The sequence below is a fragment of the Macaca nemestrina genome, chromosome 3 (genome assembly GCF_043159975.1).
Source record: "Macaca nemestrina isolate mMacNem1 chromosome 3, mMacNem.hap1, whole genome shotgun sequence".
NCBI lineage: Eukaryota > Metazoa > Chordata > Mammalia > Primates > Cercopithecidae > Macaca > Macaca nemestrina.
In genome coordinates, this window is record NC_092127.1 from 67,291,563 (window position 1) to 67,316,296 (window position 24,734).

General features: G+C 34.9%; 1 protein-coding gene across 9 annotated transcripts in view; it reads right to left on the minus strand.

Annotated features, from left to right (window-relative positions):
- Positions 1-24,734, minus strand: part of BLTP1 (bridge-like lipid transfer protein family member 1) — a 211,758-nt gene that overhangs the window by 37,231 nt on the left and 149,793 nt on the right. For 6 of the 9 annotated variants that reach the window (XM_011748835.3, XM_011748834.3, XM_011748836.3 and 3 more), the window contains 10 exons: positions 22,610-22,707; positions 19,049-19,234; positions 17,998-18,166; positions 15,886-16,097; positions 14,588-14,786; positions 10,399-10,458; positions 8,260-8,486; positions 7,404-7,604; positions 7,090-7,220; positions 5,697-5,820 (listed from right to left, as the gene is read on the minus strand). In XM_011748835.3, the coding sequence (XP_011747137.2) occupies positions 5,697-5,820; positions 7,090-7,220; positions 7,404-7,604; positions 8,260-8,486; positions 10,399-10,458; positions 14,588-14,786; positions 15,886-16,097; positions 17,998-18,166; positions 19,049-19,234; positions 22,610-22,707 (1,607 nt within the window). The remainder of the gene's footprint in view (positions 1-5,696; positions 5,821-7,089; positions 7,221-7,403; positions 7,605-8,259; positions 8,487-10,398; positions 10,459-14,587; positions 14,787-15,885; positions 16,098-17,997; positions 18,167-19,048; positions 19,235-22,609; positions 22,708-24,734) is intronic. The other 3 variants (XM_011748841.3, XM_011748840.3, XM_011748839.3) reach the window with 1 other exon arrangement.

Genomic DNA, 24,734 nt, shown 5'->3' on the forward strand with positions numbered 1-24,734 from the left:
ATGACTTAACACTTTCCCTGTCTCTAAGTCCCTCTTCTAGAAACTAGTGATGATGCTAGATAGTTAAAAGATTCTAATACAGTGGAAGTTTGGAGTCTACGATGGGTAATGGGAATTGAGGGGAATATGTGGAATGAGATGTGTTAAGAATGCAGATGTTTTAACAACTTCCGTAATTCTATCTAGTTTTATTTTTAACAATTACCAAATATGACCTGTAACAGGACACAAGCAATATTTTAATTATATTGTATGACTGTTGTGTAGACAGCAAAAATTTTAAATATAAAATTATATGTTACAGATCTCACTATCCATTATTACTATCAGAGACTAGTGACAAATAAATTGGAGAGCAGTATTCAAACTATATTCTCTGGGAGTTTAGAAGTGATCAAGGAATGGCAGGTCAAGCCAATAGCTCCTGGAACCCTGAAACAAACTTTCCCCTTTCCTCTGACAACCGCAGCTCTGATTTAATACGTTTTTCATGTGTTGGGGTACCACCCAAAAATCTCATCCTGGTTAAAAAAAAAAGAGTTCTCTGTTAGTTTTAAAATTTTTAAAACCCATTAATCTTTGTTTCTTTTTAAGTGGTTTTTAGACTTTGTTTTCAGTTTCACATGTAAGGAGTTTGGAAGTCACCATTCCATCCTAAGAACAAGTAAAAAGCTGAACAAACTTAAGAATCAACAGCTGTTCTTGGAGCTGTGAGAAAGGGGACGAGGAAGAACAACTTCTGCCCCTCACAATGGAGAAAGAGACCAGTAAATACAGTGAGTTAACAGCTTACTAGTACAGAGATGCACAAGTAAAAACTGCTGCAGGAACAAACACTGGGGTAGGAAAACCTGAACTGTAATTAAAGAATTGCTGGAAGGTTCAGTGCAGACAAGTCTGAGAGTTAAAAACTCTAGGGAGACCCAGTCACCGGTGCCCCCGAATATTGTGAGATCACCTTTCAGTAGTTCCACCAGGTTCCCACAGTAAATGTCAGAGGAAAAAAATCCCCTCAGGAGAAAAGTCCCTTAAGGCTTCCAACTGGGGGAAAGGAAAAGGAACCATTTTGAAAAAACACCAAGAGTACTTTCTTTTTCTGAATAAGAAAAAGTGCCCTTAGGAGAAATTAGCTAACCAGAGCCTAACCAGTGGGAATATTATCAGAGCATAACTGACCTGGGGAAGGGAAATACAATACCAATACAGTCAGTTCTATCCATACTGGTCCACCTAAGTTGGGAGGAAAAAACTGACAAATGTGAAGTTCACAGTCCAGAGGCATAGGCTCATTAAAAGATGATAAAATGCTTCTCTTACCCTGACACCTTAACATTACCTCACTAAAGATTCTTTAGAGCAGCTCTTTTTCCTTGGTAAATCATGTCTGGCTATCAAGAAAAAATTACAAGGGATATCAAACAGCAAAAAACACAATCTAAAGAGACAGAACAAGCATCAGAACCTCATAGAAGGGATGTTGGAATTATCAGAGTAGAAATTTAAACCAACTATGATTACTATGCTAAGGGCTCTAACAGATAAAGTGAACAGCATGCAAGACCATTTTTCACTGTAAGTTGAAAGATGATAATTCTAAGAACCAGAAAGAAATGCTAGCAATCAAAAACACTGTGATAGAAATGAATTATTTTGATGAACTTATTAGTAGATTGGACACGGCTGAGGAAAGAATATTTGAACTTGAGGATATATCAATAGGAACTGCAAAAAGTGAAAAGCAGAACAGAGACTGAAAAAAAAAAAAATAACAGTATATCCAAGGACTGTGGGACAACTACAAAATGTATAAAGTATATGTAATGGAATACCAGAAAAAGAAAAAGAGAAAGGAACAGAAGAAATATCTGAACCAATAATGACTGAGAGTTTTCTCAAATTAATGTCAGATGCCAAACCTCAGATACAGGAAGCTCAAAGAACACCAAGCAGGATAAATGCCGGGAAAAAAAAAAAAAAAAAAAAAAAAAAAAATTACATGTAGTTATATCATTATCAAACTACAAAAAAAAAAAAAAAAAAAAAAGATAATGAAAAAAGCCTGAGTTTTTCCTCAGAAACTATGCCACGTAGAAGGCTGCAGAGTAAAATATTTAAAGTCTTGAGAGGGAAAAAAAAAAAAAAACCCAACAACCTAGAATCATATACCTTGCAAAATTATTCTTCAAAAGTGAAGACTTTCTCAGACACAAAAAATTGAGGGAATTTGTTGCCAGCAGACCTGCCTTGCAAACGTTAAAAGAAGTTTTATAAAGAGAAGGAAAATGATACAGATCTCTTAATAAAAGTAAAAGCATTAAAGGAGAAATGAAGGTAAAACCTGTATCTTATTCATAATTGACCTAACAGATCAGTTTGTTCAAAATAATACCAATAATGTATTTGACTATATATATCACACGTGTGTGTATATATACACACACACACACGTGCACACATTTAATACCAATAGTGTATTTGACTATATATATCGCATGTATATGTGCACGTGTGTATACAAATGTGTGTGCATGTGTATATATGTGTGTGTATATATGTGTACACACATTTATGTATATGCTTATATATATTAAATGTAAGAGAAATGAATGACAGTAATGATACAAGAGACAGGATGGAGGGATTATGATTATTTTGTGTTTTAAGGTACTCACACTGCCCATAAAGTGCTATAGTGTTAATTGAAAGTAGACTTGGATTAATTATACGTGTACAGATGGTCCTTAACTCATAATGGTTTGACTTACGAATTTTTGACTTTATGATGGCACAAAAGAGGTAACATTCAGTACAGTCCTCAACTTATGATGGAGTTAAAGCTGGATAAACCTGTCATAAGTTGAAGATACCATAAATCATTTTGACTTTTCAACTTATGATGGGATGTAACCCAATTATAAGCTAAGAAGCATCTGTAGACTGCAGTCTCTAGGGCAACCACTAAAAAAAAAAAAAAAAAAAAAAAGAAGAAGAAGTGTAACTGATATGCTAAGAAAAAAGAGAAAATGGGATTATATAAATGCCTCAATTAAAATCACAAAAGGCAGAACAACCAGAAGACAAAGACAGGAACAAAAAGAAAAGGCAAAAAGCAGAAAATAGTAACAAATACAGTAGATATTAATTCAAAGCTATCATTAATCACTTTAAATGTCAGTGGCATAAAATGATCTTAAAAGACAGAGACTGTCAGAGTGGATTAAAAAATAAGATCTGACAATGTGTTTGTGTTGCTACAAGAAACCCACTTGTATAAACATATTTAAGCATATGTATTTAAAGACACATAGATTAAAAGTATATGGACTGAGAAAAATATACCATGCTATCACTAATTAAAAGAAAGCAGGGATAGCTATATTAATTTCAGACAGAGCAGATTTCAAAGCAAAAAAAATTATCAGGTATAAAGAAAAAGAAAAGCATTATGAAATGATAAAGGGGTTTAGTCTTCAAGAACAAATAACAATCCCTAACGTGTACATGCCTAACAACAGAGTGGGCTGAGCATGGTGGCTCACACCTGTAATCCTAGCACTTTGAGAGTCGAAAGCAGGAGGATTGCCTGAGGCCAGGAGTTTGAGACCAGCCTGGGCAACATAGCAAGACCCTGTCTCTACAAAAAATGTTTTAAAATCCTGCCAGGCATGATGTCATGTGCTGTGGTCCCAGCTACTTGAAAGGCTGAGGCAGGAGGATTGCTTGAGCCCAGGAATTTGAGGTCGTAGTGAGCTATGATTGCACCACTGCACTCCAGCCTGTGCAACAGAGTGAAACCCTATTTCTTAAAAACAAAACAACTGAGTGTCAAACTATGTGAGGCCTAAACTAAGAGAAATGCAAGGAGAAACAGATGAATCCACTATTACAGTTTGAGACTTCAATAACCCTTTATCAGAAATGGACATATCCAGCACACAAAAAAATTAATAAGGACATAGTTGAACTCAACAACATCATCAGTCAAATTAGATATAATCAATACCTACAGACAACTTCATCTAACAACATCAGAATACACATTCTTCTCAAGCTCACATGGGACTTTCACCGAGAGAGACCACATTCTGGACCAAAAAGCATACCTTTACACATTTTTTAAAATTATAAATCATGGCCGGGCACAGTGGCTCATGCCTGTAATCCCAGCATTTTGGAAGGCCAAGGCAGGTGGATCACGAGGTAAGGCGTTCAAGACCAGTCTGGCCAAGATGATGAAACCTCGTCTCTACTAAAAATACAAAAATTAACCAGGCATGGTGGCAGGGGCCTGTGATCCCAGCTACTTGGGAGGCTGAGGGAAAGAACTGCTTGAACCCAGGAGGCAGAGGTTGCAGTACACTGATACTGCACCACTGCACTCCAGTCTGGGCAACAGAGCGAGACTCTGTCTCAAAAAAACAAAACAAAACAAAACAAAATTATAAATCATAAAATGTCTGCTCTTAGACCACAGTGGAATTTAACCAGAAATCAACGACAGAAAGATACCTGAATATGAGTTGAAGAAAAAATCTGAAGAGAAATTTTAAAACATAAAAGAAAATGAAAACACACATCAAAATTAGTGGGATGCAGCAAAAGCAGTGCTTAGAGGACAATTTATAGAACAGAATGCATATATCAGAAAAGATCAAAAATTAATTATCTAAGCTTCTACCTTAGAAAACTAGAAAAAAAGGGCAAATTAAATCTGAATTAAGCAGAAGAAAAGTGATAATAAAAATTAGAGCAGAAATAAAACGGAAATCAATAGAGAAAAATCAACAAAACCAAAGCTGGTTCTTTGAAAAGATCAATAAAATTGATAAGCCTCTAGCAGGACAATTAAGAAAAAAAGAAAGACACAAATTACTGACATCAGCAATAAAGGAGGGTATACAACACAGACCCTATGGTTATTTAAAGAATACAGGAATACAGAGAACAAATCTATGCCCACAGATTTGATCACCTAGATGAAATAGACCGATTCCTTGAAACATACAATTTTCTAAAATGGAGAGAGGAAAGAGACAATCCAAATAGGCCTGCATTTATTAAAGGACTGGATTAATAACTTTACACAACAAAAAGCACCAGGCCCAGGTGGGTACACTTGTGAATCGATAACTCTTAACAAGTTATCTTTAATTTTAAAAATGAAGCAACAAAAGGGCAAAATGGTTTTTTTTAAAAAAAGCTTTCTACTACTAGATTCAACTTTAATGGGACCAACTAAACCTGCAAAAAATAAAGATTATAAAGTGCATTACAATGCCAGTAGCTGACAGGTAAACTCTGACCTGGAAGAATGGGATAGGTGAAGAACAGACATCGTAAAAGTTTTCACATTTTTTGCAGAGTTCACATTAGAGACTAAAAAGAAGAGTGATTTAATGAAAGACAGACAAAACACAGTGTCTAAGGGCACAGACTATAGAGTCCTACAACCTAGGTTTGACTCTTGTCTTCCCCAGGATTACTGGCTGTGTAACTTTGGTCAAATTACTTGACCTGTGTCTCAGTTTCATCTTTAAAACAGGAAAATAACACAAGCTACCTCCTAAGGTTGTTGTTAGGATTTAATGGGTTATTAAATGTAAAGTGCTTTAGATGGTACCTGGTACACAGTAGATATGATAGGAAAAAAATCAAGTGGTTTTGTCATCAGCATTGAAAGAAAAAAGAGAACTCACCCGCATACTGGACCTCCGTAATTTTTTACGAACATCTCTTCTAATGTCATTCACAGCCACAGATTCTAACTGTTGGTAACGTTGAATTTCCTGGTTTATGGTTCCTTCACTTGCACCTAATTTTCTGGATGCAAAACAAATATGGCAATTATTGTAAAGAAATAACAAAGTAAGATTGATTTTTACTTGCTCCTTTTTAATTCTTTCACTTGTCGGAATACCAAAGATGATTATGTACAGACAAGCCAAAACCCTCAATAAGTTTAACACTCATATTTGGCGAACTGTTAAGTTCTCTGCAATGTTTGAGGAAATGTGTCTTATCCATTGCTGCATCAAGAGTCTCTCTGGCAATCTCATGAAAACCATAGACTCGCTCTGCAAAAAAATGTCTGAATGTAACATTCTACATATAATATAAGCCTCGGGTAAGATTTTGGAGGAAGGGTATATTTTGCTTCAAGTCATTTTTTCCCCTGAGAACAAAACTCACGTTGTAATGTAAGTCAACAGGAAAATGTGAATCACTGCATGATAACTTACAGACAAGTTTCGGACAATACCTTTTGCTGTACAAAATGCATATATTTGTGTAAGGTCCTTGATGGTTTAAAAAAAAAAAGCACCAGTACAAGTGTATGCAGATTAGAAAAGATGAGGCATGACCATTACCTTTTGGGAAAATAAAACTGCAAAGTTTAGCAAGAAGAATATTTACTGCAATAGAAGAAGTGTTACAGAGTAATATCCAGCAGGCAACAGATAAAGATTAATGCATTTATTTATATATGCCTGTGAAGATACATATAAGAGTAAATACACATGTAAAGATACATATATGTGATATAAAGTCAGTCATAAAGCACTCAGAAATAAGTTGTGAAAAACACTAGAACACTAGGATTTCATGCCTTTTTTTTTTTTGGAGATGGAGTCTCGCTCTGTCACCCAGGCTGGAGTGCAATGGTGCAATCTCGGCTCACTGCAACCTCTTCCTCCCGGGCTCAAGTGATTCTCCTGCCTCAGCCTCCCAAGTAGCTGGGATTACAGGCATGCACCACCACAGCCAGCTAATTTTTGTATTTTCAGTAGAGATGGGTTTCACCATGTCACCCAGGCTGGTCTTGAACTCCTCACCTCAGGTGACCCACCTGCCTCGGCCTCCCAAAGTGCTGGGATTACAGGCATCAGCCACCACACCCAGCCTCATGCCTAACTTTATTACTAATGAGTGTATGATCTTGGCCAAATTATTAAACAACTCTGGACCCTGGTGATATCACAGATAAACTAAAGAGTTTGTATTAGACCAAATACAATTTCTTCCACTTTTAACATCTTATGATTCTAAAATTAGGGAACATTATGTCAAATTAAAAATCATTATACATACTTCAGATCATCTATTACTTTGGCCTGTTCATTCAGTTCTCTGATATCCACTATACGCTTCATAATTTTTCTTCCTCTAAGTTCTCCTGGCTGGCTAGCAGATGCTGCCTGTCTTCGATAATCTATGGCTTCCTGAAAAGTCAAAAGTGTATCTGTCAATACCACCCTCAAGTTACAAAGCAAATCTATACTATCACAAAATTAACACCTTAAATCAAAGCATGCAAGAATCAAAGCCATCTATATTAAGATTGGAATTCTCCATTGATTTAAATCCCTTCAATTTCATAAGGAATCTATTTAGTTGCCACCTACGTTTCCCCATGAGTGTGCTCTGCATGCTTTCAAATGGGACTGGCTAGACTGAGGGGAGCCCCACATCTCTGGGTCACACAGATACTCTGCAGGAACAGAATGGCGCTGATTTGGGGGTGTCAGGCCTAGTAGGTGATTTACAAGTCGCTGCCCAAAGGTGAGTTTGTGGCCATCTCCATTTACTGAACTTCCATCTGAACTCTAAGTAATAAACAGTAATATTAAATTTAAAAAAATTTCTTCCCAAGAACAAAACTATTTCATGGTACAAAAGTTAAAAGATATTGAAAATAATTTTGAAAAATCAATACCAGAATGAAATCAAAGAATAAGTTGCTTTTTGCCACGAAATAACTTGAAACTACAGAATGTATAGTATAGATGAAAATACTATTTTTAAAATGTATCATTTCATTTTGTGTATGCACTTTGCTTTGAAATTCATCTTGAACATCTTTATTGAGATATAACTCACGTACCATAAAATTCACCCATTTAGTATATTCACAAAGTTGTACAACCATCATTAAAATCTTAGTTGGGAATATTTTCATCAGTCAGAAACCTCATACCTGTTAGCAATTTATTCCCATTCCCCACCCTGCCCCACTCCCTACTCACTTCACTTTTAATATTATGTTACCTATAGGTTAAAGTACAAGTTGGATGACAGTCAACATGTAGTACAGAACTCGATTAAAAGACAATATTATGAAATGTAGACACAGTGAACCACCACTCCCTTCTCTTCCTCCACAAATAGCAACTATAATATACTAAATAACACTCAACAAAAAATATCCCTGTCTCAGGGTAAAAGCCAATCCTGAAAAATTCTAACAGTGAGTTTACTTACAGTATGGATAGTGGGAGACATAGTATCAACTTCGTCTTCATCTGACAGGTCAGCTATGTTCACTGAATTTAAGTCAGCAATGTCATCTATGTCTTCCTCTCCTGTCAGTGTTGTAAGAGTATTGCCCAGAGCATTAAGCCTTTTGCCAATGTTAGGATCCATGTGAACATCGATCCCACACATTTTCCACAATACATTGAGTGTCCAGGTTCCAGCACTACTGCTTTCTGTTTAAATAAAGAAGTTGCATTTTTGGTAAGTCCTGAGTATAGAAATTGAAGTAACTTTACAAAGCAAATGGATGATGGCCACATACAATAACTAATGTCTTTCACTGCTAAACTTGTCAGAAACATCAGACTACAGGATTGATTTCTCTATGTGTACAGGGTGCATCTACTGTTTTCTCTGTATAGCACCTATTTTTTTTTCCCTATGAACTACAGGGTCACTCCCTGACCCCAAGCTGATCCACCATCCTATAGCTATAGTAGGAACTGCCATGACCTTAGCTCATTAGATAGAATTAATTATGTAATTGTCCAGGTGAAGGTCAAAGTTGGAAAAATAAGATATTTTGCCTGGACTTGAGGAAAGGTTGGTCCTTCTCTAATGACTGAGGGTGGAGAAACAAGACTCCACAATGATTCTTGCCATGTGTAAGAAAGAGGTTATAAGTTAGAAGAAGAAGAAGAAAAAAGTAGCCAAGAGTGGAACAAAGAAGCAAAGACAAGAGCTACAAAGAGTCTTGGTGACAGTTTGGATCTTGGTTCTAGTAGTTCCTAAGGGCTCCTGAATTGACCTGGTTCCTTCTCTTCCCTGAAATAACCATGCCTAAGTTGAACTGTAGTCTGAAAATAACCTTTTAATAAGTATCCCCTTTTGGTTAATCTAGTCTAAGTGGGTTGTTGTCACTTACAACAAAAGTCCTGACAAATATTTATTTGTGACCTCAGTTGAAAATTCTCTAACTTTTCCAGTTCTCTGTCAGACTCTAGGCCTTGGTGCTTTCTAAGGTAACTTAAGATGAGCGCTAAGGCTAGGCTTGGGAAGGAAAACAGAGAACAGTAAGGAGAGACTGGCAATCTACTAACCTTAATCAATTTCTACCTCTCTCAACATTTTAAGAGCCCTTAAATAAGTATCTCTGTAGCTCACCCTGTCCAATTTTAAACAAGCAAAATAATAAAAATTTACATTGTGCTATCATCTTAGTCAAGACACATTACCACTTTCATAGTTACCTCCTAACTGGTTTCCTAGGTTTTTTTGCCCTCTAATCTTTGAAAGTGTTCCTTTGATAGTGTCGCCATTTGCCTTCTTGTTCAGAAACATTCAATGGCTAGCCCACTAAATCAAACTCCTTGGCATTTAACATTTTTCCATCTTTTCTTTAATATAACTCTATTCTAGCTAAATTGGGCAAACCTGAATGCTGTGCTTTAACATCATGATTCATGTTATATTATTCTCTCTGCCTGAATTTTCTCTGGCCCACATCTCCCAGTTTTTGTTTAAGAAAGATTTATCTCGTCCTTTGAGTGCTTGTTTAAATGTTTGTCTCTCCATCAAGTTTTTTCTGATCCCAGTACTCTCCCATATTTGAAAATATCTCTTCCTTTTATACATTTCAATAGCAATGGGAATTTTATGTTTTATTGTACATATCACATATTTCAATGTAATTTTGCTGCATGTGCCTTAACTATATTGTAAGAATTTAAAAGTATGGAGGATAGAAAGTATATCTTATTCATTTTAATCTTTTCCAAAACATCTTGTAGTATATATATATGTCTACTGTATATATGTATAAAATATATAAATATATATGTTATGTATTATATATTTTATATTTATATAAAAATAAATATACAATATATAAAATATATTAAAAATCATATATAATATATATTTTATATATATAAAAACACAGTGTCTGATTAATAATTGTTAAATACAAATGTTCTAATACAAAACAGTTTTTTTTTTAAATTAGTGAACACCAGAATTAGCTTGGCCAAAAGATTCTCTTGCCATTAAAATAAAGGCAGAATTCTATCTAACACATAATTCTCTTGCCATTAAAATAAAGGCAGAATTCTGTCTAACACAAAATAATGCTGAATGTGAACCTACCAGCTGCTGCTTGTCCTGTAGTTCTTGAACATACTTCATAGGTGCCATCTGGAACTACACCTGTAGAAAAATCACCCCAAAAATAGTTTTCAATGAAAATACATTTGTGATTATATATTGTACTCTTAATTTTTCACACAAGATTATTATCTAAATACAAAGAGGATTACTATCCTTCCTAGATTTTAGTTCTTAATCTTTGGCATGAAAGGGCTATCTTAATGACTCATAAGATTGATTCCATATTTCACAATATTTTATTCTGTGATTTAAATAATTTAACTGCAGTTTTAGCTTTACTTTCTGCATGTGATTTCCTTATTTGAGTGACAACACCTGGCCAACTCTGACACTCTAGATGGCTTATCCAGTAATATCCAGGATGCTATGACAATTTGTTGTCATAAATGAATGGCACTTTGAGAATGCAAATGACTTAAAATAGAATTTTGGTAACTAAGAGCTACCATATTAAGTCAGACACATGATTCATCAGTCTTTCCTTCTCTTTTGACATGGAACATTTTATAAGGAAAAAAATGGCTGAAGGTCATGATGTCAATCTCAAGATCATGCACCTATCTCCAGAATGTAACTCTGAAACATTTACTACCACCTAGCTTTAATCTGGTAACTTCAGCTTCAAAAAAGATGTTAATTAAATTCAACAGTTTTACACAGTAAAAGTGGAAACAACTTTTAAACAAAGTAAACTATAAACATAGAATTAAGACCTTCCTCAGTTATCCTTAGAAGAACCTAAATATCAATTTAAACTTGAGAGTACATATATCTTTAATGTCCTTTTGTAACTCACTCTGAATCCTAAATTGGTATTCAAATGTTACTTAAATTTGAGCTTACTATTCATTTTCTAGGTAATTTGGCATTACATTTCTGTCTTTGAAAAAATTCAAAAGGGAAAAATCCTTCCAACTTAGAAATATTACAACTTAGTTTGTGAGAGAGGATCTACCTGTTATTAAGTTATGTTTATTTAAAGACTGCCAATAACTTTAACATCTAAATTATACCTTTGAACTGTATAGTACCTGTGTCTCACATACAAATTCTAATTAAGAAATAACTAGATTTGGTTTTGGAGTATCACCCAATTCACCTTTGTAGTCATGGTTACAAATCTGAACAAGACCTACATTACCCTTTCAAATCTAGGAATGCTAGAATGAAAAGAAAACCCTTTGAAATCTGAACAATATAACTGAGGCCAAGTGAAAGGAAGAATTAGTAAATAAAAAGGGAGAAGAAAACTTTTAGGATTTCCTATCCCAGGAAGTAGTAGAGAATTTTTAAAAATTAAGCTTAAGGGCTAGGTGTGGTGGCTCACGCCTGTAATCCCAGTGCTTTGGGAGGTCAAGACCACAAGATCACTTGAGGCTAGGAGTTCAAGACCAGCCTGGGCAACATAGTGAGACTCCATCTATACAGGAAATTTAAAAATTGGCCAGGTATGGTGGCATGTGCCTGTGGTCCCAGCTACTTGGGGGGCTGAGGCGGGAGGATTGCCTGAGCTCAGTAGTTCAAGGCTGCAGTGAGCTATGATGGCACCACTGCACTCCAGCCTAGGTAACACAGCAAGATTCTGTCTCTAAAAAGCAACAAAAAAATTAAGCTTAAAAAGTGAATATATAAACTCATAGAATATAGAGCCATGATGAATGAATAAGGAATATTATGATTTTTAGAAGTAGATCTGAATCCTGAAAATGAGGACTAAGAAATCAACTAGTCTCTTCCCCATAATACCTGTGCTTTCTGTATCACAGACAGAATGATGATTTGGAGCAACCATTAGGATGAATACAGGATGGTAATTTTTCTGCCCTGATGACCAAATGCTACCCAGGTTTTAACAGACAGCTTGCAGACATCTAAACTTCTGATGGTTTATTTTGTCTAAATACACATTGATGATATTCACCTAATATTTACTATCTACTTAAATCATTCTTTGAACTCTTCCTATAGATTGTCCTTGATAATTTTTAATGCATTTCTCAACAAACATTATCACCTAGAGAAGAAATTTTACTGGGTCACCTTTTTTTCTAGAGTATGTTTTAAAAATGATCTGTTAAAAAAAACTCAAAGGCATAATCCTACCATTCCTTATTTCTCTGCCCTATACACATCACCTTTGTCCAAAAATATTGAGGTATACTAATTACCAATAAAAACTATAAACTAGTAAACTCATTTGTCCATTTTATCATTTGGAATTTTTATCAATATGTCAATTACATAACTACTCTGCTTACCTCCTTCTAACCCCTTCCCAAGAAACCCAAACAATAAGCATGTTACAGAAGCATGTCATTTAGTCCCCTCTAAAACCCAAAAATAATTCTGATTATCATGATTACCAGCATGTTAGTGTTCTGTATTAACAGAATATATACTGAGGTGCTAAATTATTTGTTCATTTTTTAATGTATATTTCTGATTCTGAGTCTGAGCATACTTCTCATTTTATATTTCTTATGCATTTGCCCTTTAAGATAAACTGTTAAGGAAACGGTTTACTTCCTTTTTTTCCAAATATATTCTACATATTTTAATAAATACAATGATGGTAAAGCTGTCACTGTAATAAAAATCACTGTTTAAATTTATTTTTGTCTTTTATTAAAAAAACAAAAGATATGTTTTAGTGATTAAAAAATGTATAACTATTGTGTAAAATAATAAATCTATAAAGATTTCTGTTGTAGGCTAATATTGGTCTTTTGGATAATAGGCATGAGTATTTCCATATCAAGTTTCTCAGTAACCTGAAGTATTTCAAATAAGTCCTGGTATTTTACCTATAATTATCCAAACGCAAAGCATTTGATGGGGTTCAGTACACACTGCCTTCCAAATTGGTACCTTTTCCTATGGAAGGTATTTTAAACTGAAGCAATTTGAGAAGCAGCAGATGCAGGAAGGACTTTGACTTTCCTCTGAAGCAGGTCGTATGACCTACATGTGAGAGATGCCCTTCCTGTGCCCAGAGGAAAGGAGCATCCTCATCTCCAAAGCGGAGGGACACTGAGAGCACTCCTAACAAATAGGCCTTGGTTAGTTTCCCCCAGTTTACTACCCTTAACTCGCACCCCTTTTTATTTTCTCACATTGCTCTACAACTCTCTACTCTTCATCAAACGTAGCATAAAAATACTCAGGTCTAACCATTTATTTGGATCTTCGTTTCCTTATGAAGGCTCCATGTCACAAAAAAACCTCATACTAAATAAACCTATATGCTTTTCTCTCATTAATTGGTCTTTTACTACACAAGCCCCAGCAAAAAGCCTAAAAGGGTAATAGGAAAAGATATTTTTCCTTCCCTACACATCAAAACCAAGAATTTTTCATTCATTTTGAATGCTAAAACTTCAATTTTTGTAAAAATAATAGAAGGTTTTCCCATTCCTCAAAGAAAATGGGAACTAGAAAGATTTCCCTCTAGTGGAGAGAGGAAAAAATTACATAAACAATGGGCTACCGCTTTCTAAAAGGAAAGCAATTTAGTTTACAAGATTGAGGAATTTTATTTCACAACGTTTTAACTCCTTATTTATAATTTTTCTTTATTATTAACATTAATGATGCTTTACCAGCTCTACTGTAATAAATATAAAAATACATACAAATAAATACCATATCTTCAATATGGCCTATAAACACAGTGTTAGTTATACCCAACCTTGAATATTACGGAATTGCAGGAATTCACATTACACTCTGCACGCCTACGAATTTGAACATGTGGGTTTATTCACGTCAATATTAATTAAGGCTGGAGTTCCTGGTCCTGGCTATTTACAACCTGTTCTGTGTTTTATGTTGAGTTGAATATTGATACATTTATCATTTTCTTTCAAGATTCTGATAGGACAAAAATGCTTTATCTGGTCAAACATGGATCAATTACAGGAAAAGTCAGGGGCTGTGTAAACATTCAAATGTTATACTACCAAAAAGAATGCCTGGTTGGTTTACTTCCCAAAACTACTCAATGATGTAGTTTTTCACGAATACGGTTTGTTACCTATAACTAGAAATAGCTTTTCTTCTCGAAGTCTAAAAACATTGCTATATCTAAACATCTTTTAATTTTACAAATGGAGACTTAATGGTTTATTTTTTAAGTTCTAAACTGTATGTAAAAATAAAAGACACTCACAGGCATTCATCACTAAATCCCCACGAATTTCTGGTTTCCAGTCATCCCATGATGTCTCAAATCCATCAGCAAAACGGATACAAAAGTTTTTGAAATGCCCTTTGCTAACCAGAGACTCTGAAGAGCACGCAGTGATGAGAGTACTTTCAATGGTTAATACCAAAGCAGAACCAGTGTCAAGGTCTCCAGTATGATTAGACTGCAAAATACATTAAAGAAGAAATAAGAAAAAGGTGACAATTTTTTAAACTTAGAAATCCTCACAGGAGTCATAGGAATAGAAATCTAGAAAGGGTCAAGACTAGATATGTTCATAAAGAGCAGCTTAGAAAGATGCCTTTTAAAAATTAAATTGCTCAAGTGAAATGTACTTGCCATGTGCATTTTTTTTCTTACTTAACATACAAAGGGCTATCTATATTTCTATCTCAAGCCTCTCTTTTAGTTGTGGGGAGAGGCTCTCACTATGCCACCCACCTGTGGTGTTTATGGCCTTCCCAGGCCCAGCCCATCATGCTATTAAAAAACTACATTTCAGTTCCTGAAACACAAACATACCAATGCCGCCCATCCGCAACCCAAAGTTTTTCTTAAAACTCTCTTACCAAACAAAATCCTAAAAGATAAATTAATTCAACAACTGGTTACAAGTTATTAAGGTAAATTATAACAGTAAAATACAGATCTCTGTATTCTACTGCTAATAACTGTTACTTCTTGGCCTGACAGATGTTCATAGCCCTTTCTCTCTCTCATACACACATGTGCATGCAGTTACATATTCCTGAGAATTGGTCCTAAGTTGCAAAGAGAAAATTCCTGCTTTACGTAGACACTGCTTTGAAGTTTCATTACCATTAAATATTATAGTATAAAAGCATTTTGGAATTCCCTACTCTATTGCAGGTAAGTTTATTAAACAGTATTCTTAAATGTCCTTTAATTTCCATCTTATAAACCAGTCCATACCAATGACTTCCTTGCTAAAAAAGAAAACAATAAAATGACTCTGAAACTAAGCTTCTATTTATGAAGGTAAAAATTAAGAGTTATCTGGTGAGTATCAATCTTATCACTATTCTGAAGCATATAAGAGTGCTGCAGAGAAAAGTCCCATGAGATTCAGATTTAATACATTGAGATGAATAATGGTTGAAGGAATTCAGTCTTACTTGCTACCTACTAAACAGTTATAAACCGTTATACTGAAAAATGTATTGTTATACTCTAAATAGTTACAAATGGTTATGTAGAAATGCCTGGCTCTTAATCCTGGAATATGACTTGACTTTTTGTACCTGCGCAGTATTTGTGATAGGTAGGCAAATTCCCAGATCATTGACAGTGAGCTGGAGGAAAAGAGTCCCAAAGGCCTGGGCTGATGTTTGCTGGATACCAGGTAGCATATCTACTACTTCCTTTGTAGCCATATGAATATCCTTATGTAAAGCCATTCGTTGTTCATTCCAGTTGTCATAGGCAGCCTTATAATTCAGCCAAAACAGCACAGCTTTTGATAATTAAGGCACGGCAGAAAGAAAATTAAAATCAACACTGTAAATCTATATGTTAAGTAAAGCTCAAAAGCTGCAAAATCCTGTTGCTTAATAAAAATTACACCCAGAAAACTGTAGCATTAGAATTAGGAAAGATCTAAGAGGACATATAGTCATCATTGTTTAAATAACAAATGAAAAAATAAAACAGAAAGCCGGCAACCACATAATGGCACAAGGAAGAAGAAAATCCAGGTCTGTTCATTCACTCTAACTTATTTGTGAAATGCCTATTATATGTTAGGTACTGGGATGGAATAACAAATGAAAACAGATATGGTACTTAACTTCATCTGTAGAGCTGTACTTCTTTTAAAATTCTTTAAAGTACATAATGCTAGGAACATACCATTAAAAGGATCTGATTTAGAGAAAAGTCAAAGATGTCTGAGTTTGTTAAACAGAAACAAACCTTAAGGCAAACCTTCATTTCACGGCAGTGTATAGATGGAGGAGCCTCTAAAAAGGACATAAAGATGGAGAAGCCAGAGAAATAGGAGGAAAAGCAAATGCAGGTTGAGCATCCCTAATCTGAAATCCAAAATCCCAAAACTTTCTGAATGTTGATATGATGCCACAAGTGGAAAATTCCACATCTGAACTCATGTGAGACTGCAGCCAAAATGCCGTCAAAACTTTGTTTCATGCACAAAATTATTTAAAATACTTTATAAAATTATCTTCAGGCTATGTGTTTAAGGTGTATATGAAACGTAAATGGATTTCATGTTTAAACTTGGGTCCCAGCCCCAAGATATTATGTATACATAAATATACCAAATCTGAAAAAATCCAAAATCTGAAACACTTCCTGTCCCAATTATTTTGGAGAACCAGTACTCAACCTGTTTTGTGTCAAGGACACCGAAAGTACAAAATACTTTAAGGAGCTGATAAAAGCTGATGAGAGGTCAGTAAAATGAGAACTGAAAAACATATATTTGGGATTCAGCAAAATAAAATGTTATCTCTAATCTCCAAAACGGCAATTTTCTAACGAGATTCTGTTACTAGCCTATGTCCATCACTGATGGAGATCTTAAATGGCTTCTTAAACGGCTCCTCATTACTTCTAAAATACAGTTCAAATATATTTGCCCAATTCACATTAATTAGACCTTTTCTACCTGTTCAGCCTTCTTTCCCATTATTTTCTTCTATGAACCTGCTATATTTTCTTAGACTTATGTGTTTAAACACATTCATTCATATTCTCTCTCATTCAATGTTTATTTGGTTCTGATTGTATGCCAGGGACTATTCTAGGCCCTGGGATATAAAAGTAAATTTCATTTCCTTATCTCCCTGGTGAACACCTAATTAAAAGTCAAATCAAGAATTAGTTTCTCCTCTAAGAAGTGTAGGCAAAGGTAGAGAATTCCTCAGAACCAAGAACACATCTCTAACTCCACTGTGTAGTCTACTTGGTTTTCTTTTCCACTGGACTGACAGGTCCTTGAGGGCAGGGATGCTGTTATTTTTGTAATCCACTTCTAGACAGTATATGATAAATGTTTATAGAATATAAAAATAAACACAGTGCCAAAACACAAATGGGTGCATTAATTATCAAAACAAAAAAATTCAGCATTACAATTCTATAATCTGAATCAGACACTCCTATGTATCCATGCAGAGGGCAAAATAACTTTAAAATGTAAAAGAACTTTTAAAACTGAAGGGAAAAAGCAAGAATTTTGTTTTGTTTTGTTTTGTTTTTTTGGATACGCACATTTCAGGTTTAGGAACCATTTCGCTGTCAAGCATTTACACCAGTAAACTACAAGATTTTTATCTAGCATTAACAAAACATTCCTAGATCCTGGAGGATAGTAGTCATTGACTTTATCTTACCTCTATCAAAGGCCACAGGCTGTGCATAAACAATTGGTCTATTCAAAGTAATAAGCACAGCTTCCCTATCTGAAGAACCACTGATTTCTTCTCGGAGGGCATTTCTTAATCCAATTCTGGTTTTAAAATAGGCAACCTGATGAAAATCAGAACCAGCTTCCTCATAAACCTAAAATAAAATTTAAAGCTCAATAAAATAAAATAATGGGAAAAGTTTTAATATAAAACTAAACACTGTTAATGGAATTATTCACCAAAAAAACTGTATTACATTTTTCTCAATTTCAGCTGTTAATGTATATTCCTTATACTCAGTACCATAAACACTTGAAATTAATATATAAAATAGCCATGCAAGAGGTAAATATGAAGTCATAGATAAACTTTATATAAAAGTTAGGATGAGGTCCATATTCTAAATGGCAATGTATTAAAAATTTTTAAATAATTAGAACCTCTAAAAATGTTTCCATTTGAAAAAATTACTTTTAGTAGAGATGACAAGAAGTTTTTGTTCATTTTTCCCTCACATCTTTAATGCAGCAACTCAGTTTTGAAACTGTGACTGGCATTTTTCTATTTGGTTCTTCAAAGAGGAAAAAAGACTAAAATCTACATAATAATTTTTGGCAAAATAAAAACAAAAAAAATCTCCAATAAGCTGTGAACATTCATTTTTATACAACAGAGAATCTAACTGCGTTTTTTAACTTTATTTAACATTACTATATGCAGAACTTGCTAATATTCTACAGGAAAGGTGTATGCTTAACATTTTAAGAACTGACTAAAATAAAAAAAGATACAAGCAAATGCTTATGAAGATACTGGATTTTTATGTGAGCGTATCTGCACTAAATCATCACAACATGCACTTACAATATTCAACAAAAGGCCAAGGTAAATGAGTTTCATTGAATTTATAATCAGAAACTTTAGGAACTTAAACTAAATATTTTTGTAAATATAATAATACATCAGTTAAAGTAGTTAAAATTGATGTGCAAAATTTAAAAGCCATAGTTCAAACATCAACATATTCTGTACTCACCTGATGTTTGACAATTTGTCCTAATGCCAGATTTAAATCCACCTGGCATTTGCCAAATAGTTTCAGATAGCTGCTACTTCCTGGTGAAGCTTTGGTTTGAAGTCGGTTAGAAAGTTCCAGTTCAATCAATCCAGTTTCAAATCTTACAGCTCTCATCGATGGAGTAGTGGCCGTTACTTGAATACCCTAGCAGATTATATGTTAGGAGGGAAAAAATGAATCTTAAATCAACAACATATACCTACTCAAATGTAGTCTTTCAGTATATGATAAATAAAATAGTCATGTTTTAAACCATGGAGATAATGTGGGTTTGGTTCTAGACCATTGCAATGAAGTGGGTCACACAAATTTTTTTGTTTCCCAGTGCATATAAAAAGTTATACTATAGTCCATTAAATGTGTAATACCATTATGTCTAAAAAACATTGTATATACCTTAATTTAAAAAATACTTTGGCTGGGCATGGTGGCTTACGCCTGTAATCCCACCACTTTGGGAGGCTGAGGCAGGTGGATCACTTGAGGTCAGGAGTTTGAGACCAGCTTGGCCAACGTGGTGAAACGCTGTCTCTACTAAAAATACAAAATTAGTTGGGCATGGTGGTACATGCCTGTAATCCCAGCTACTCAGTTGGCAGAGGCAGGGGAATAGCTTGAACCAGGGAGTAGGAGGTTGCAGTGAGCCGAGATCACGCAACTGCACTCCAGCCTGGAGACAGAGTGAGACTCCGTCTCAAAAACAAAACAAAACTTTATTGCTAAAAAATGCCAACAATCATCTGAGCTTTTAGTGGGTTGTAATCTTTTTGCTAGTGGAGGGTCTTGCCTTGATGTTGATGGCTGACTGATTATGGTAATGGTTGTTGAAGGCTGGGGTGACTGTGGCAGTTTCTTAAAATAAAATAACAATGAGGTTTGTGTCATTGATTGACTCTTCCTTTCATGAAAGACTTCTCTGTAGCACGTGATGCTGTTTGATAGCATTTTCCCCACAGCAGAACCTCTTTCAAAGTTACAGTCAGTCCTTTCCAAACCCTGCCCCTGCTTCATCAACTAAGTTTATGGAACATTCTAAATCCTCTGTCATTTCAACAGTGTTTACAGCATCTTCACCAGGAGTAAATTCTATCTGAAGATATAATTTCTTTGCTCATCCATAAGAAGTAACTCTTAACCCACTCAAGTTTTATCATGAGATTGCAGTAATTCAGTCCCATCTTCAGGCTCCATGTTTAATTCTAGTTTTCTTGCTATTTCCACCCTAGCTGCATTTACTTCCTCCACTGAAGTCTTGAGTCCCTCAAAGTCATCCATGACAGTTGGAACCAACTTGTTCCAAAGTCCTAGTAATGTTGATATTTTGACCTCCTCTCATGAATCAAAATGTTCTCCCTTCCAGAAGGTTTTCAATTTACTTTGCCCAGATCCATCTGAGGAATTACTATCTATGACAGCTGTAGCCTTACAAAATGTATTTCTTAAATCATACACTTGAAAGTTGAAATTACTCAATTCATGAGCTGCAGAAGAAATGTGTTAGGCATAAAAATGTTAATTTCCTTGTAAATTTTCACCAGAGCTCTTAGGTGACCAGGTGCATTGTCAGTGGGCAGTAATATTTTAAAAGGACTCTTTGTTCTGAGCAGTAGACCCATAGTGGACTTAAAATATTCAGTGAACCATGTTGTAAAAAGATGTGCTGTCATTAAGACTTTGTTGTCCCACTGATAGAGCATAGGCAGAGATTTAGCATAATTCTTAAGGGCCCTAGGATTATCAGAATGGTAAATGAGCACTGGCTTCCACTTGAAGTCACCAGCTGCACTTGACCCTAACAAGAGTCAGCCTATCCTTTGAAGCCAGGCATTGATTTCTCTCTAGCTATGAAAGTCCTAGCTAGCATCTGTTTCCCATAGAAGGCTACATGGAAAAATCCGTCGTTTTGTGTAACCACCTTCATCAATTATTCTAGCTTGATCCTCAGTTTGCACTTTTATGTTACGAAGACAGCTTCTTTCCTTAAACATTATGAACCAATCTCTGCTAGCTTCCAAGTTTTCCTTTGCAGCTTCCTCACCTCTCCCAGCCTTCACAGAATTGAAGAAAATTAGGGCGTTGCTCTGGATTAGGCTTTAACTTAGGGGAACATTGTGGCTGGTCTATCCACACCATTCAAACTTCCTCCGTATCTGCAATGAGGCTGTTTGGCTTTCTTTTCATTCTTGTGTTCATTGGAGTAGCACTTTTAATTTTGTTTAAGAACTTCACCTTTGCATTCACAACTTGGCTAACTGTTGCAAGAGACCTAGCTTTCAACCTGTCTTGGCTTTTGACATACCTTCCTCACCAAGCTTAATCATTTCTAGCTTTTGATTGAAAGTGAGAGATGTGCAACGACATTTAACGATTCAGTATGCTATCCTACATTGGTGCAGTTCCTGGCGCCCCCTAAACAATTACCATAGCAACATCACAGATTTCTGATCACAGATCATTATAACAGACATATAATACTAATGAAAAAGTTTGAAATATTGCGAGAATTAGAAAAATATGACACACAGAAAGCGAATATATGCTATTGGAAAAATGGCACCTTCAATTCGTAAAAAAAACCTCAACCTGTGAAATACAATAAAGTGAAGTGCAATAAAACAAGGTATGCCTGTATAGGATATGTCTAATGAACTGATAAAACTGGCAACATTAATTTCTCATGTTAGTCGCAATTTTTAACCCATTATGTTTCATTTTGATATTTTGTATTTAAAATTTAGTGTACAATGGATTGAATACATTAAATGCAATTAAATAACTTTTATGAACACCAGTATCTTAAACATTGGAAATATTAAGTTTTCTATTAAAATAATATAGTCTTTGTTTTGTTTTGTTTTTTAAGACAGGTCTCACTGTGTTGCCCAGGCTGGAGTGCAGTGGCACAACCAGAGCTCACTGTAGCCTTGAACTTCCAGACTGAAGCAATCCTCCTGCCTTAGCCTCCAAAGTAACTGAGACTACAGGTGTATGCCACCCACCTGGCTAATTTTTTTGTTTTTTTCAAATTTTTTGTAGAGACAAAGTCTCTATGTTGCCAGGGCTGGTCTCGAACTCCTGGGCTCAAGCAATCCTCCTGCCTCAGCCTTCTAAAAGTAATATAGTTAAGTGGAAAAGTGAATAAAATATTTCTTGCAGAGTAAATTATAACAGCAGTACTTGAAGAAAAACAAAATGTTCATCAGAAGGGAGTGGTTGAATAAATTGTTACAACTGTACAATATATAATACAGATGTTCAAGAAGATACAACTAATCTAAATATACTAATATGGAAAGGTATCCAATGTATAAATATATGCATATATAAAAATACTAACAGGAAAAAAGGCCTAAAGAATATTAAAATAATACTGTTAAAGCTTTTTCTCTGAGTGGATGTAGTTATAGATCATTTTTATTTTCTGTTTGGTAATTTATGTAAGATAGAAATTTTCTATAACAAGCATATATTAATGGATTAGAAAAGTTTTTATAAAAGTATCATTATTATTTATGTTACCTTGAACTGCAAGTTTAGGGAATAGAGGAGGATTTTAGGCTTATCTCCATCTGCTGTTCCATCATGTTCATTCCAGAGAGGAATAGGCTGCTCCCCACCTAAAGGAAAGAAGGGTTTGGGACAATTTTTTTTTTTTTAAGGAAAAAAATAACTATTTTGTGCATTTAAAAAAAAATCGTCACAAAATATTTTCTTTTTCCTGACCACTGATAGAGAAATCTTTACCTAAGTGACATTTAACTGAGGCAGATATATGAAAGATAGGGATAATTCTGCATATGTAGACATTTATTAATAACATTTTATATTCAATTAAAACATTGTATGTATTATTGAACCAAAACATATGTTTATACATCTCAGAAAACACATTTGAGGGAAAAAAGTAAACTGGACTAATTTCTTCAACTAATAATGTGAATTCTGTTGCAGGGGCCCTGGTGATAAAGTTACTATCAAGAGAGCATTTTAATTTTATTTTTATTTTTTTTTTGCCTGGGCAATATGGCATACACAAAATAATGTTCTAATATCTTAATATCTTACTTCTGTTTCCACTTCTCTTTCCACTGATTTGAAAACATTCTGCCTGCCTATCTTTCAAATATTCTGTCTTAAAATGATTAATCTTTTTGTACACATGTTGAGTTTATCATCATCCCAGGGAGTCTGTATAGGTGGGATGGAATTTTTTTTTCCCCTATTAGGGACCACAAATATTATCAAAATAACTAAGAACCAAATAGATAAAAAGCAGATTTTGTTTCTTTTGAAAGAGAAATTAATCTTTTTTGGGCTTTTGAAATTTAGAGGTCAGAATCTATTCAATTAATACTATGATAAAAATATTTTTTAGTTTTCTACTAGAACAGAAAATAGGAAGAAAATAGAGGCAGCAGTCAACAGAAGGTACATCCAAGACAAGACCGAGAAAAGGTAGACAAGGACATAATTTGGCCCCTCAAAAAAGACCTTTGTACATAAAGATGAATAAATACACCAGAAAGAGAATGAAAGAATGATATGAATGAAGAGATGGGAAGTAAAGTATTAAGGATTTGTGGATCAGTTATACCAGAACATATTAATTAACATATATTTGGGCCAGGCACAATGGCTCATGCCTTAATCCCAGCACTTTGGGAGGCTAAGATGGGTGAATGACCTGAGGTCAGGAGTTCAGGACTAACCTGGCCAACATGGAGAAACCCCATCTCTACTAAAAATACAAAAAATTAGCTGGGTGTGGTGGTGGGCACCTGTAATCCCAGCTACTCAAGAGGCTGTGGCAGGAGAATCACTCGAACCCAGGAGGCGGAGGTTGCAGTGAGCTGAGATGGCGCCACTACATTCCAGCCTGGACAACAGAGACTGGCTCAAAAACAAAACAAAACAAAAAACCATGTATTTGTATTTTGGAAGAATAAACTATATGTGTCTTTGTACACTTAGTGCCTACCTGTAGGCTTGTACCTTTCCTCCCTGAGCTATCCTTCTCTAAAATATATAGCACACAGATTACATTTTCTTTTCTCCAACTTATAATTAAGTACTTCTCTCTGCCTCCTAACTCAAATCTACAATCATCCCTTACCTAAGCCTCATCACTGATGACCCTACATATATGTATGCGTGTATTGTGTGTATATAATATTACCCACCTCCCAACCCAGCTATCAAGTGCCTCTTCCCATCCCTGTTGTCTCTATCTTCCATCTACTACCAGGAAAGCTTCTGCTGTCTTACATTATGCTTTTCATTTCCCTGATTCTCTAACTTCATTTGCATATGGCTTTTTGTTGCCATTATTATTTTGAAATCTCAAATTCATTCATTCCTTTGATCCAGTAGTAGATGGTGTTTAGCTTACTTTTCAATGCTATTTCCAAAACATTAAACTACTACTCTCTCTGCTTTTATCATTTGAATTCTAAACCACAGTCCTCTTACACATCCCTGTTCCTTGAGCTCACTTTCCTTAAATGACTTTATCCCCTCACTTACATTCTGTTTTTATTCATTTTTTACTCCTAGGTAGATATGCGTAAATTCTAATACCTAATATTTGCTTACTGAGTGCATATATGTATCAATTCTAATACCTAATATTTGAGTGCTTACTAAG